The 14,707-nt window shown below is 38.9% G+C and overlaps 1 protein-coding gene across 1 annotated transcript in view; it reads right to left on the bottom strand.

Annotated features, from left to right (window-relative positions):
• PRIM2 (DNA primase subunit 2) overlaps positions 1-14,707 on the bottom strand; it is a 346,574-nt gene that overhangs the window by 68,910 nt on the left and 262,957 nt on the right. The window contains exon 11 of the mRNA XM_030315767.2: positions 4,093-4,219. Coding sequence (XP_030171627.1) covers positions 4,093-4,219 — 127 coding nt within the window. The remainder of the gene's footprint in view (positions 1-4,092; positions 4,220-14,707) is intronic.

Below are 14,707 nucleotides of genomic sequence, written 5' to 3'. Positions count from 1 at the left end.
ATACAGAAAATCACAACATACCAGAGCAGAAATCTCTGCAGGAACCAGTGCTGGGGTAGGAAAAACCTTACCTATAACTGAGAAATTTTTGAAGTCTGGACAAGTCTGAGCATCAAAAACTCCAAGGAGACCCAGTCATAGGGAGGCCCCATACTTCGTAAGCCTAACTTCCAGGAGCTCTACCAAGTGCTCATGGTGAATAATAGAGAGAAATTTTCTCAAGCTTCTGGCATGGGGAGGGGAAAAGTAACCATTTTAATACTATAGAGCAATCTACTCTTAATAAGGCCTGCCCTCAGAACAAACTGTTTTACTGGAGCCTAAACTTACGGGGTTTTATCAGAGGCTAACCTATCAGGGGTACGGAAATACCCAACTCCAGCCTCCTCTAGGCATCCTGTCCCACCTAAGGGAGAAAAACTGAGTCACTGTTGAAGTTAATAGCCGAGGGCCACAGACTCACTAAAAGACTAAGCAGAGGACTACAGAACACCAACCTCTCCACCTCCCTGCTTACCACCATATTACTAAGGGTCTATTTATTGGAATTCTTTTCATCCAGTATGTCATGTCTACTTTTTAACAAAAAAGTACAAGGCTTATCAAAAGGCAAACAATACAGCTTTGAAGAGACTGAACAAACATCAGAACTACAGTCAGATATGGCAGGGATAGTGGAATTATCAGACCAAGAATTTAAAATAACTATGGTTAGGGGCGCCTGGGTGGCGCAGTCGGTTAAGCGTCCGACTTCAGCCAGGTCACGATCTCGCGGTCCGTGAGTTCGAGCCCCGCGTCGGGCTCTGGGCTGATGGCTCAGAGCCCGGAGCCTGTTTCCGATTCTGTGTCTCCCTCTCTCTCTGCCCCTCCCCCGTTCACGCTCTGTCTCTCTCTGTCCCAAAAATAAATAAACGTTGAAAAAAAAAAATTTAAAAAAAAAAAATAAAAAAAAAAAATAACTATGGTTAATGCTAAGAGCACTAATGGAAAAAGTAGACAATGTGCAAAAACAGATAATGGAGGCAGAGAGATGGAAATCCTAAGAAAGAATCAAAAAGAAATGCTAGAGAACTAAACACTCTAATGGAAATGAACGTCTTTTATGGGCTTATTATAGACACGGCTAAGGAAGGAATCTCCAAGTTTGAGGTTATGCCAATTGAAACTTCCAAAACTGAAAAACAAAGACAAAACGACTAAAGAAAGACAATAAGAACAGAATATGTAACACCTGTGGGGCATTATGAAGGGTAGTAATGAGAATACCAGAGGAGAGAAAGGAAGGAATAGAAGCAATATTTGAGGCAATGGAGAATATTCCCCAAATAAATGTCAGACACCAAACTACAGATACAAGAAGTCCGAAAAACACCAAATAGTATTAATGCCCCCCAAAATATAGTTTAGATATATCACATTCATACTTGAGAAAATAAAAAATAAAGAAAAAATCTTGAAAGAAGCTGGCGGGGGGACACCTTACCTACAGAGAAGCAAATATAACAATTATATCTAACTTATCCTCAGAAACCATGCAAGCAAAAGAGTGAAGTGAAATATTTATTTATTTACTTATTTTTTGGACTGAAATATGTAAAGCATTTAAAAGGGGAAAAAAACCTCCACACACCTAGAATTCTGTACCCTGTGAAATTATCCTTCAAAGACAAGAAGAAATACTTTCTTGGACAAACAAAAACTGACATAATTTGTTACTGGTAGACCAGCAAGGCAAGAAATGTTAAAAAAGCTCTTCAAAGAGAAGGAAAATGATAAAGGCCAGAACTTGGGTCTACCTAAAGAAAAGAACATAAGAGAGTAAGTAAAGGTAATATAAAAACTTCAGAATGGGAAAATATATCGAGGATATTACGTAATGATAAAGCAGTGCATACTCCAGGAAGACATAACAATCCTTAATGTGTATCCATCTAGCAATAGATCATCAAAATACAAGAGGCAAAACTGGTAGAACTGCAAGGACAAATTGATGTATCCCCTATTACAGACTCCAATACTTCTCCATCAGAAATGGACTGATCCTGGGGTGCCTAGGTGGCTCAGTCGGTTTAGAGTCTGACTTTGGCTCAGGTCATGGTCTCCTGGTTTGTGAGTTTGAGCCCCAGGTTGGGCTCTGTGCTGACAGCTCAGAGACTGGAGCCTGCTTCAGATTCTGTGTCTGCCTCCCTCTCTGCCCCTCCCCTGCTTGTGCTCTGTCTCTCAAAAATAAATAAACATTAAAAAAAAAAAAAAAAGGAAATGGACAGATCCAGCAGGCAGTAAATCAGCAACAATAATCAGAATTCAAAAGCACCATCAATTAATATAATTGATATCTATAAAATGCTATATCCAATAATAGCAGATTACACATTCTTCTCAGTTCACAAGTAACAAACCACTCTAGTGAAGGATGCTGCTGATAGTGGCAGGTTGTGCAAGTGTGCGGCAGAGAGTATGTGAGAACTCTTTGTATTTTCTGCTCAATTTTGCTGTGAACCTAAGTGCTCTAAAAAAATTAAGTTTACTCATTAAAACAAGGACAATCAATGATTCTAATAAATAATACGAACTCACTGAGTGTCTGCTAAGTAGATTATTTTTTAACTGACAAGAGTTTAAATTAAAAATAAAATAAAACAAACAATGGACTGGAATAAGATTCAGTTTAACAGGAATAAGCAATATAAAATCCTGCATTTGAGCTAATAAAAATCAACTACATAAGTGGGAGTTCTAGGATCTGGTAAGTGATAAAAGAATCCCTGGGAGTTTTACTAGGCCAAACTAAATGGCCTAAGAAAAGTAATATATTTTCTCAATAGAAGTATGTGGTCAATCAAAGTTTAGAAGACATAAGCAATTATTCAGGGCACATGCGAATACATCTGATTTTATAAGTCTGAGGGTGGAGCCTGATAATATGCATTTCTAAAAGGTACCTTAAAGTAACTGACACAAGTGATGAGAACCACTCACTGTGAAAACCAGTACCGGCCACCTTTTATCTATTAAATATGAAAGTAAAGGCATTTTTTTAGTGCTCTGGACATGTCAAGCATCTTCCTTAAAATTCTGTTTGTGATTATTTGGATCTTGATCCATAACAGCCTATAAATGGATAATCTTTTAATAAAGAATTACATTCAAGATGCTGAAACAATAATTAACAAACATCCTTCTACACATAAAAAAAAATGCCAAGGGCGCATGGGTGGCTCAGCTCATTGAGTGTTTTACTCTTGATTTCAGCTCAGGTCATGATCTCACAAGTCATGGGATCAAGCACACATTAGGCTCTGCGCTGACAGCACAGACCTTGCTTAGGATTCTGTTTCTCCCTCTGTCTCTGCCCCTCCCCTGGCTCATGTGCATGCTCTCTTTGTCTCTCAAAATAAATAAGTAAACGTTAAAAAAAAAAGTGCTAAAAGAAAAAAAGTTCTGACACATACTGCAGTAAGCTTTAGTTATCTAAAGTATTTACTAATGTGGATTATTAAAATCATTCTCTGACATACCAGACGAATGAAGAACTTTTCAAGGTATGTGCAGAGAACTATTTTAGAAAAAAAAATTGTTGAACTAAGAAATCTACAATAAAAAGTTTAGCCTTTTTTTTTTCAACCTACAGTAACTCAGGTGAATTGACAGATGTTTGATACCATGACCCACTAAATTCCTCCCTCAATCTCATTCATTAATGATACTAAAACACACCTTTCCTCAGTAGTCTTTTGAAAATTAATAGATCAACTATTCTATAATTCAAGGTACTCAATTTCAAAAACCTTTGAAGAACCTGTATTAGTCTCCTAATCATGAGAGAAACAGAAAATAGCAGGTGAAGGGGGATACTGAGAACTAAAGAGCCTGGTCCAGCACAATCTTTAGCATAGCTGAATAAACTCTCTTGCTGACCTAGTTCAGTAATACGACAGATCTCTAGAACAGTGCAGGAGCACAGTGGTGACTGACACAAGCTACAAGGGATATGGTGATACAAAAAGCCATCAATCACACTGCTTCACTGTTTCCTATAGAGCTAGTGGGGTTTCTACACTTCACAGACATGTATCCAGTGGAAGCACTTACCATGATAATCCCCTTGGCCTGGTGGATTGGTTAGAATAATCTTCATGCAACTGAAAGGTGTATAGTCAGTTCTCTTGCCTTCCTTTCCAAAGCTATGACGGATATTGTAAGAGTAGCCTTTATCAAACTGGAGGAAAAAGAAGAGGCAAAGTAAGTCAATATCATCTAGTGGTGTCAGCAGTGACAGACAGCTATAATCAGAGTACAAAATGGTATTTTCTAAAATAAATTCAGCATTCATAGGTAGATGTACATATCCTATACATCATTCGAGCCCTTCATGTACAAATACATTTTTTTAAAAGTGCAAAACTTACAGGAAACAAATTATTCAGTAAAGACAGCAAATGTTTACATGTATATATGTTTAACAATGCGGATAATCCTTTCCTGAGAGTAATCAAATCACCCATTTCTTGGTTTGATTCCAGAGCTTATAATGAATGTATATCAGTTTAGTCTCAACCCCCTTATCTTAGTACTCCCTGAATTCCTATATCCTACCTATGCTACTTCTGAAATGCATAACACAATTAATCCCTTCTTCTGTATTCTCACTTACAGGAGAGAAGCAATGTGTAAAAGAGAAGCAAAGCAAGAAGAAATGCAAGCCAATGCTTGATTAATGAACTACTGCAATTGCCTCCCACCTGGAATTCCTGACTCCATGTTTACAAAGCAAGCTAACAGTATAAAAAGGAGTTTGAAGTGGGTGGGAAAGAAAGAAAATAGGAACTAACATTGATTGAAAAGCTCAGTAGGACTTAGCTAATACTTCAAGGAAAGTAAGAAAGAACTAGATTAAGAGAGTAATATACTGTATTATTTTGGGGGGTGAGATTTTTAAATTTCAAGTTACAACCTGAAATACACAGATCTCAAGTCTACTGTTTTATTGGTTTTGACAAATCACTGTACCTATGTAATCCATACTCTTATCAAGAGACAGAACGTTTCCATCACCCAGAGTTCTCTGGTGCCCCTTCCCAGTCAACATTCTTCCCTCCCCTCCATACGTACAAGAAACTACCGATGTGATTTTCATCACCATAGTTTTAACTATTCTACAACTTTATATAAATGGAATCACACAGTATAAAGTGTTTTATAACTCACTTGTTTCATGACTTTATATGCTTTGAGATTTATGCCATTCATTACACATACTGTCAACAAGCCCTTTTACTCAACTATAGACCCCAACAGTTAAAACCAAAAAAAAGACAAGATTGCTAATTCATGCTCTAACTAAAACCTGCTGCACTTATTTCTTATCACGCTTCCTTGAGGCATTGACAAAGATGTTTTGGCAATGACTGGAATGTTCCAACCACCCAGACAGAAAGGCCTTGATAACAAAGAATGCCTAGAAGACCATACCCCACCTGTCTCATTTTGTGCCCATGATCCTGTGCTGAACACATACCAACGCCCAACCATGATCACATGTTCTCTGCATGCTTTCTTGCCCGTACCTCCCTGAATGTCTATAAAACTCTAGGCATCCAACTTGCCATGAAAGAGGTTGGATATTAAGACTTGAGCCTGGGGGCGCCTGGGTGGCGCAGTCGGTTAAGCGTCCGACTTCAGCCAGGTCACGATCTCACGCTCCGTGAGTTCGAGCCCCGCGTCGGGCTCTGGGCTGATGGCTCAGAGCCTGGAGCCTGTTTCCGATTCTGTGTCTCCCTCTCTCTCTGCCCCTCCCCCGTTCATGCTCTGCCTCTCTCTGTCCCAAAAATAAATAAACGTTGAAAAAAAAAAAATTAAAAAAAAAAAAAAAGACTTGAGCCTGCCACCACCCTGGCTGCTGGCACCCAAAATAAATTTCTCCCTCTTTTCTAAACCTTCTCCCTCTTTTCTAAACCTTCTATACCTTCTAAACCTCTAAACCTTCTCCCTCTTTTCTAAACCTTCATCGTGAGCTTCTCTCACGATGAGTTTATCCAAGTTTGTTCGGCAACAGTGTAGGCAAACCCAGCCAGGAACTATGCTTTCGATTTGTCCATCCCTCTCAGTATTCCCCAGGATGGGGCAGTTGGCCATGGCAGCATGCCGGGGCTTACCCGTTCACTTCCTGAGTTAGCAGCTGTGATAGACTGATTGGTAACACTATCAGCAGTTTGTTCCTTTTATTGCTAAGTAGTATTTCATTGTATGAATATACCAGATAGTTTATCTAGTTCTCTGGTGATGGACACCTGGGCCATTTTTCCAGTTTGGGGCTATTACCAATAAAGCTACCATGAACATTCTTGTAGATGACTTTTGTGGGCCTATGTTTTCATTTCTCTCAAATGCTGCCAGAATTGCTGCCAACAGTTTTCCAAGGTGACCGACCATACTATTTTACAGCCTACCAACAATGCATGAGAGTTCTACACTGTCCCCAAAGTTTGGTGCTGACTCAATTTTGTTCATTTTAGCCAGTCTAAAGGGTAGGTAGTGATATCTCACTTTGCATTTCCCTGATGAGTAATTCTTGTGAGCACTTTTTCATATCCTTTCTTTTCATATGCCTTACTTTGGGTTTTTTGTCTGTTTCTTTGAATCTTTACCTTTATTCAAACATGTTCATGTTTACAATATTGACTTCCTGCATCACTGACCATATATAGATACATATATGTATATGTGCATATGCATATATATTTTTTCCCAAGATTTTATTTAAATTCAAGTTACTTAACATATAGTGTAGTACTGGTTTCAGGAGTAGAATTCAGTGATTCATCACTTAACATACAACACCCAGTGCTCATCCCAACAAGTGTCCTCCTTAATACTCATCCCATTTAGCCTATCCTGCTGCTCACCCCCCTCCATCTACCCTCAATTTTTTCTCCAGTTAAGAGTCTGTTTTGGTTTGGTTCCCTCTTATCATATAGTATTTGTCTTACTCTGACTGACTTATTTTGCTTCGCATAATACCCTCTAGCTCCATCCACATCATTGCAAATAGCAAGATTTCATTCTGTGGGTTTTCGGTTTTTTTTTTGTTTTTGTTATTTATTTTTGAAATAAGAGCATGAGCAGGGCAGGGACAGAAGGAGACAGGATCTGAAGCAGGCTCTGCACTGTCAGCACAGAGCACGATTCAGGGCTCGAACTCATGAACTGCGGGATCATGCATGACCTGAGCCTAAGTTGGACACTTAACCAACTGAGCCACCCAGGTGCCCATGATGGCTGAGTAATATTCCATTGTATGTATGTATATGTATGTGTGTGGGTGTGTGTATACACGCACGCACGCGCGCACACACACACACACACACCCCAACTCTTCTTTATCCATTCATCATGCCTTATTTTGTGAAGTGTCTGTTCAAATCTTTCTCCCATTTAAAAAAACAGATTGTCTTCTTGTAGGAATTCTTGATAAGCTCTGGATATAGCCCTGGTGTCAGATATAGGTGTTAGAAATACTTTCTTACAATCTGTGGCTTGTCTATATATTTTCTTAACGTTGTTGTCTTCTGGTAAGTAAATGTGTTTATTTTTCATGAACCCTAAGTTATCAATTTTTTTTTATGGTAATGCTCCCTGTGTCCTCAGTTAGCTTACAAAGATATTCTCCCATGCTGTCCTTTAGAAGCCATGATGTTTAATCTCTAAAGTCAGGTCCTTTTCGTCTCAACTTTTGTGTGTAAGGTAACGTACAAGTCCAGGTTGTTTTCTACCCCTCTAGGGGAGGAAGGATCTTCATGGCTGGTTCATGGTTCATGGCTGGGGCTCATGAATCAAACTGATCAAAGACATTTACAAGAAAAAAACCCATTTAATTACATATGTACATAAAGTGTGCTGATGGCAGTCTTAACAAAGAAACAGGACTCAAGGAGGTAGCCAGATGATTGAGGCTTATATACCATTTTAGGCTAAACCAAGAAAAAGGGATTCTTGGTGGGAGAGGCAAGTTCTGAGAAGGTGAGCGGAGGAAATATACGGCAAATAAAGGTTGTACTGTTTTGCAGATGAGTCTCTTGGGTGATAAGAGTTGTCTGGAGTAGCTCTCTTCCCCATACAGAGACATCTTAACAAATGTAAATTTCCTTTAAAAGGGGAAATTTATATTTTATTTTCAGGCAGTTAGGAGGAGGTAAAAAGTTCTTCTGGCTTCTGCTGGTTTTCAGTTGCCTTTAGCTCAAAATAATTTTTATGTCAAAGTGACATATTTTGGGGTGGCATATTCTAGTACCCTTCAATACTATTTGCTGAAAATATTTTTCTTTCCTTACTAAATTTCTTTGAATAGAAAGAGACTCATAAATACAAAGAAAAAACTAGTGGATGCCAGAGGGAAGGGAAGTGATAGTATAGGTGAAATAAATGAAGGAGATTAAGAGGTACAAACTTCCACTTATAAAATAAATAACTCATGGGGGAGGGGTGGCACCTGAGTGCCTCAGTTGGTTAAGTGTCCAGCTTTTGATTTAGGCTCAGGTCATAATATCAGAGTTTATGGGATGGAACCCCGTGTCGAGCTCTGTGCATCCTGCTTGGGACTCTCATTCTCTCTGGCTCGCTCCCTCTTTTTCTCTCTCTCCCCATCCCTCAAATAAAAATTTACAAATAAATAAACAAGTTATGAGGATAGAAAGTACAGCATAGGGAATACAGTCAATAATATTGTAATAACATTGTAAGGTGACAGACTACACTTACTATGGTGAGCGTTTTGTAATGTATAGAATTGTTGAATAACTATGTTGTATACCTGAATCTAATATAACATTGTATATCACCTATGCCTCAATTAAAAATAAAAATAAAAATTGCTTTGGTACCCTGGTCAAATTTGACCATAAATGTATGGGTCTATTATTCCACTGATCTGTATGTTTATCCTTTTGTCAATGCCACATTGTTTTAATTACGTAATCTTTAGAGCAAGTCTCAAATTCAGATAATGTAAGTCCTGCTGCTGTGTTCTTTTTCAATATTATCTTGGCTATTCTATGTCCTTGAATTTCCATATAAGTTTTAGAATCAGCTTACCAAGTTTTATTTAAAAAATGCCTGCTGGAGTTTTCAACAACTGGTAGCTTATGGCTTCATAACTACCTATCTGCCCACTAGAAAACTACAACCAGGAGAACAAATGGCATTTCAACTAAAAGAAAACTTTCAAAAAAGAAGAAAAACTTTCAAATCAGTATATTTTATTGGTGAAAACCAGAATGTTGAAAGTTCCAGCAAAAAAAAAAAGTTCCAGCTAACATCTTTAATGAATACCTTCTGTTTGTTTCATCAGTCATAAACATTAACTATAATCAATCTCTGTGAAAACTTTTAGGTATGGAGTGAATTTAATTAGATACAAGATTTCTGTATGTTCTTCAGAAAACTTTGGGTCAGCTATTCTATGCAAGTAATGGTGTTAGAAATAAGCCCATCGACCCAATCGAAGGAGGGACCAGGAAACATGGAGCACAGTGAAATAAGGCTTTAATCAATATTCTTCCAAGAGCAGGTGTCTGTTGGACAGGCACACTCAGGGCGGTTACAGCAGACAACTTATCTCCGAGCATTCAAGTCCCTCCCCTGATTCCCCACTGGCTGAGTAGTACAGAGGTTACAGCCTTACCCTGAAGTCGCCTATGCCCAGGTAAGGCAAAAGGTAGTCTGACTGGAACAAACGTACATTCCCTGAGATTACGAGAGACTTTGAGCCCCTCCTCCCTTTGTTCTTTGGTCCATGCTCATTGCAAAGCCCCCCAAAATAAGCCCATGAAACGGAGAGGGGAAGAACCAGGAAGTGAAGTATCTAAGGGTTTGGGGCTCCATTGAGGGGGGAGCCCCACATATTTCCAATAGGTTGTAAACCTATTGTTATTAGACAGCACAGCTTTCATTTGGTATTTCTGAAAATGAAACATCTCCCTTCTCACAATGGCAAGGTACTCTCTCTAAAGGAAGAAAAGCTAAAACTAGTATCTTTCACCTCCCTTTTCTTTCCAACTTATTTACTGCCTCCATGTATGTATGTATGTCTAAAATTTGGACCTTATAATTAAGTTTTCAGACCATTCATGTATTTATCACACAAATTGTCTTCTCTAGTTTTCAGACTAGCAAACTCTTGAAATATTGTACAGAAGGTACACTGATTGGGAGACGTTTTCGTTACCAAATGATCTATCACAGCTGCTAACTCGGGAAATAAATGGGTAACCCCTGGTGTACCACAGCAGCCAATTGCTCCATCCTAGGGAATCTCCAGGGGGCTAGGCAAATCAAAAGCATAGCTGCTTGGCTCTGTTTGCCAATACTGTAGCCGAATAAACTCCAGAAAAACTTGTCGCAAGAGAAGCCAATAACTGGAGACGTGGGTTTGGAAAAGAGAGGGAGAGATTTATTTCGGATGCCGGCAGCTGGGGGAGGTGGCAAGCTCAAGCTTTAACAACCAACCTCTCCACTGATAAGAAGGAGACCTAGTGTTTTCTAAAGGGAGGGTCAGGAAGGTATAGGCAAAAGAGCAGAAAGAGAGAGCACATGACCACAGGTGGGGGGCAGTATGTGTTCAGTATGGGATCACAGGCAGGGAAGGGGACAAGTAAGGTGTGGTCTTCTAGGTATTCTGCTCCTGTTTCTGGTCTGGTACTTAGAATGTTCCAACACTGCCAACGCCTCAAGAAAATGCAGTAAGAAATAACTGTTGGGGTCTATAGTTGAGCAAGAAGGCTTGCTGACATTTTCTTAGAGAACACTTTCTAGGTATCCACCTCTACAAGTCAAAGAAATATTTCTTTTTTTAAACTTTTTTAATGTTTATTTATTATTGAGAGACAGAGAGAGAGACAGAGCATGAGCATGGGAGGGGGAGGCGCAGAGACAGGAGGAGACACAGAATCCGAAGCAGGCTCCAGGCTTTTAGCTGTCAGCACAGAGCCTGATGCGGTGCTCAAACTCACAAACTACGAGATCATGACCTGAGCAGAAGTCGGACGCCCAACCGACTGAGCCACCCAGGCGCCCCTCCCTTTTTTTTTTTTAATTTTATTTATTTATTTTGAGAGACAGAAAGAGAAGGTGTGTGAACATGAGCAGGCAAGGGGCACAGAAAGAGGGAGACAGACAATTCTGTCCAGTGATGGGAAATGCCAAAAAATCAACACTGGTCTTTTGGCGGTAAGTGGCAGTTTTCAACCTTCCAAATTAGTCCTGACATGCAAGCCATGGCACTGGCAACACACCAATTTCTGCCAAAAACAACAGTAAATTATTTTCAGGGGCACTATGTTACCAATGGAACACAAGAAAAATTATACAATAGGCACTTCTTTATCCTGCTCCTACCCTGTCTCTTTCAAAGTCTCTCTCAAAGTTGCGTTTCCCTTTTTTTAAATGTTTATTTATTTATTTTGAGAGAGTGTGCACTTGCACGCATGAGCAGAAAAAGGATAAACAGAGAGGGAGAGAGAGAGAGAATCCCAAGCAGGCTTCACATTGTCAGCACGGAGCCCTATGTGTGGCTTGAACTCTCGTGAGATTATGACCTGAGCGAAAATCAAGAGTCAGACACTTAACCAACTGAGCTAACCAGGCACCTCATCTAGTGACCTTATCTTGTTATGGTTTAAAAAGTGTTTACACCAGAATCTACTCAGAAGCTATGAGTATATATATTCAGAGGCCATGGCATAAACATTCAATTGCCTAGAAGAATAATGTGTGGTTTCCCTGGAAGAATGTCTTTCCTACCAAGAAAAGCCCCAAGCCCAATTATTATTCCTATTGGCAAAGCAACAACTGCCATTCATTATGGTCAAGCTCAGCTTGCACAATGAAGTGAGACTGGGTAAACAGCAAGTACCCTCAGAGACACATTTATATTTGAAAAGGAAAATCTTTTTGACTTAAGTGAGGCAAAACAGCCACATATATGAAGGCAGAGAAGAGGGTAATGATATAGTATTTCTTAACAGGATATTTTCGATCCTTCCTTAGTGACATTTGTTTCCAACCCACAAGAATTTGGAGCTCTAATTTACATATTTAAAAAACACTAAGGGAGGGTCTGCTAAACTACAAAGAGAATTAATTCAATACCCACAATTCAGCATATCAAGGATCATTACTTTGGTCCCAGGAAGTTTAGCTATAAGTAACAACAGGAATTCACAGCTTAGCAGCAGGGTTATACAAGTGGACCTACAACTAGGAAAGAACATGAAATCATCCCAATGCCTTTTCTCAGCATGTTCTTGTTCGATCTTCTACAATTTCTAACCTGTTGATAACTTCTTCTTGTGTCATTTCCCTAAAGCTTCACTTATAATGTTAATAACCAGAATGCACACTACCGGCATTTAATGTATTGTGACCCCCTTTTAAATGCCTACTTACTAAACTACTCAATTATTACCTATAAAACTAATTTTGTCATCAGTTACCTGCAGATTCTAAATACTTCTCTTTAACCCTTAACTTCAACCACAGTTTCACTCTCAAGGTCACTGAAAAATCACACATACCCTAACCAAAAACACACTGAAGGAGACTAGGAGGCCCCACAGAGTATGGGAAGAAGAAAAGGCTACTAAGGCAGGGCTTTAAGTCAAATACCCAAGTTTAAATCCTGTCTTACCACATGCTGTTACTAACCAATCTGTAAAGATCCCATATATACAGTTCATATACACATATACACACACACACACACTCACACGAAGTGATAGGGTTGTGAAGTGATGGGGGTTTGGAGCTGATGGCCAAGAAAGAATTCTTGAGACGTTTTTTGGTGTAAAAAACTTGGGAGGTGGGGAAGGTAAAGTCAAGGGGAAGTTTCCAAAGGGATTTTCATATGCTAGGGAAGACTCACAGGATATTGGAGGCCTAGTTATTATCAAGCTAAGGTTGTTTTTCCCTCTAGCAAAGCATTAACATTAAGACAGTAGGGAGTTCCTGGAGAAATGTTATACTCCGTATTTGCCTCAAGAATTTGTCAATGGGCTGCAGGGTATAAGGAAGTTTAATTTTACCTGCCATTTCATTCTTGCCTTTGTTCCCCACATCACTATGGACGGGAGGGTGATGTTGGGGTTATAGGTTTCTGGAGATTAAACTATTGATAAAATTGCCTTTTTCTTGTAATTTACTAGGATATTTGTAAACTAATGGAGACTCATGTCTTGCAAGACTGTGATCTCTATCAGTTAACCATTTGTTTTCTTTCCTTTGTTCCTGGGCAGCAGGAGTGCCTGAGGAATGTTACACATATCCCACTTGGGGCTGGGGGCGGGACTGTTAGTTTGTGCTTTGCCCTCAGCTTGCCTTATGCTCCCTCATCAGAAGGAGTAGTATTTAACAGATAGGGTGATGTGGGGATTAATTAGATCATTTTCATAAAGCAATTGGTATAGTATCTAGCACAGAGTCAATACTTTAGAGCTGTTATCATTACCAAGGTAATCAGTTTTGTTATTAACCAGAAAAGGCTATCTTAAGTGGGTCAGATCTGGTGTGTTATTTAATATTACTTAAATTACTTACATGTTTTGCCTCCAGCTTCCTCATCAGAAAAACCTGGAATCTAGTTCCTCCCTCTAACTCTTTATAGAACCTTTAAAAAAAAAATCAGTTAAGCAATTTCAAATCTGTACTACAGCTGGAAGGCATTGCTGCTATTAATATAATTCAGTAAAATACCTCCTATGGTGTACTAAATATTTCGTCTGCTGCTCTGCAACAGTTAATTCGTTTCTCATGGGTGAGAACTTTTCACAAGCTTATGAGGCAGCAAGGTGTTAGAGAGATAACACAGATTTTGGTTCTAACTCTGCCACTCCTAGCTAAATAATGTTAGGCAATTATAAATTACCTCAGTCTGTTTTTTCATTTTTAATATTGTAGTAATGAGACCTATACTTCACTCTATGCAAAAGAAATCTGTAAACTGTAAAATGCCAAGTATATACTATAATTATTCACTACAATTATTTGCATAAAATTGTATAAACTTGTTTTACCGTGTTTGAAAAGTGAAATGTTAAAAATCAGTTCCATTTTATATGCAAGTATATCACTGAATACTCCTGGGAGTTCACATGAAAAAGTGTGAACATACATTATATATATTTTGAAGGGTGCCAGAATATGCCACTCAAAATATGCCACCTTGGCATATGGATTATTTTGAACAGCCACTGAGAACCAGCAGATGAAGGACAAGCTCTAAAAACAGGTACTAAGTTTTCTTTTTGTAAAGGAAATTACCAAGAGTAAATAGGTCTCCCACTCCCTACCAGTGAGAAAATCACATTAGAGAACACACTGACTTAAAACTACATAACAAAGCTTACTGAATAACCCTTGTTTAGCATTATTTTCCCAATCAACTCCCCAGAACTTGCCCCCCACCTCACAAAGCCCAGAAGCCCCAATCCTCTTTCTTTTGTTTAGCCTAAAACAGCATAAAAGCCCAAGTTGAAAACGCCCCTTTGAGTTACTCATTTCTGTGTGTTCCCATGTGTATGCGCTATGTATACGTTAATAAACTTGTTTTTTCTTGTAAATCTGTTCTATGCCAATCTGATTTATGAGCCCCAGCTGGGGAACTTAACAAAGGTAAAGAGAAAAGATTTTTTTCCTCCTCTACAGTTTCATCTGAAAA

The sequence above is a fragment of the Lynx canadensis genome, chromosome B2, assembly GCF_007474595.2.
Source record: "Lynx canadensis isolate LIC74 chromosome B2, mLynCan4.pri.v2, whole genome shotgun sequence".
Taxonomy (NCBI): domain Eukaryota; kingdom Metazoa; phylum Chordata; class Mammalia; order Carnivora; family Felidae; genus Lynx; species Lynx canadensis.
Note: the sequence above shows the minus strand (reverse complement) of the source record. Positions and strands in the feature narration are given on the sequence as shown.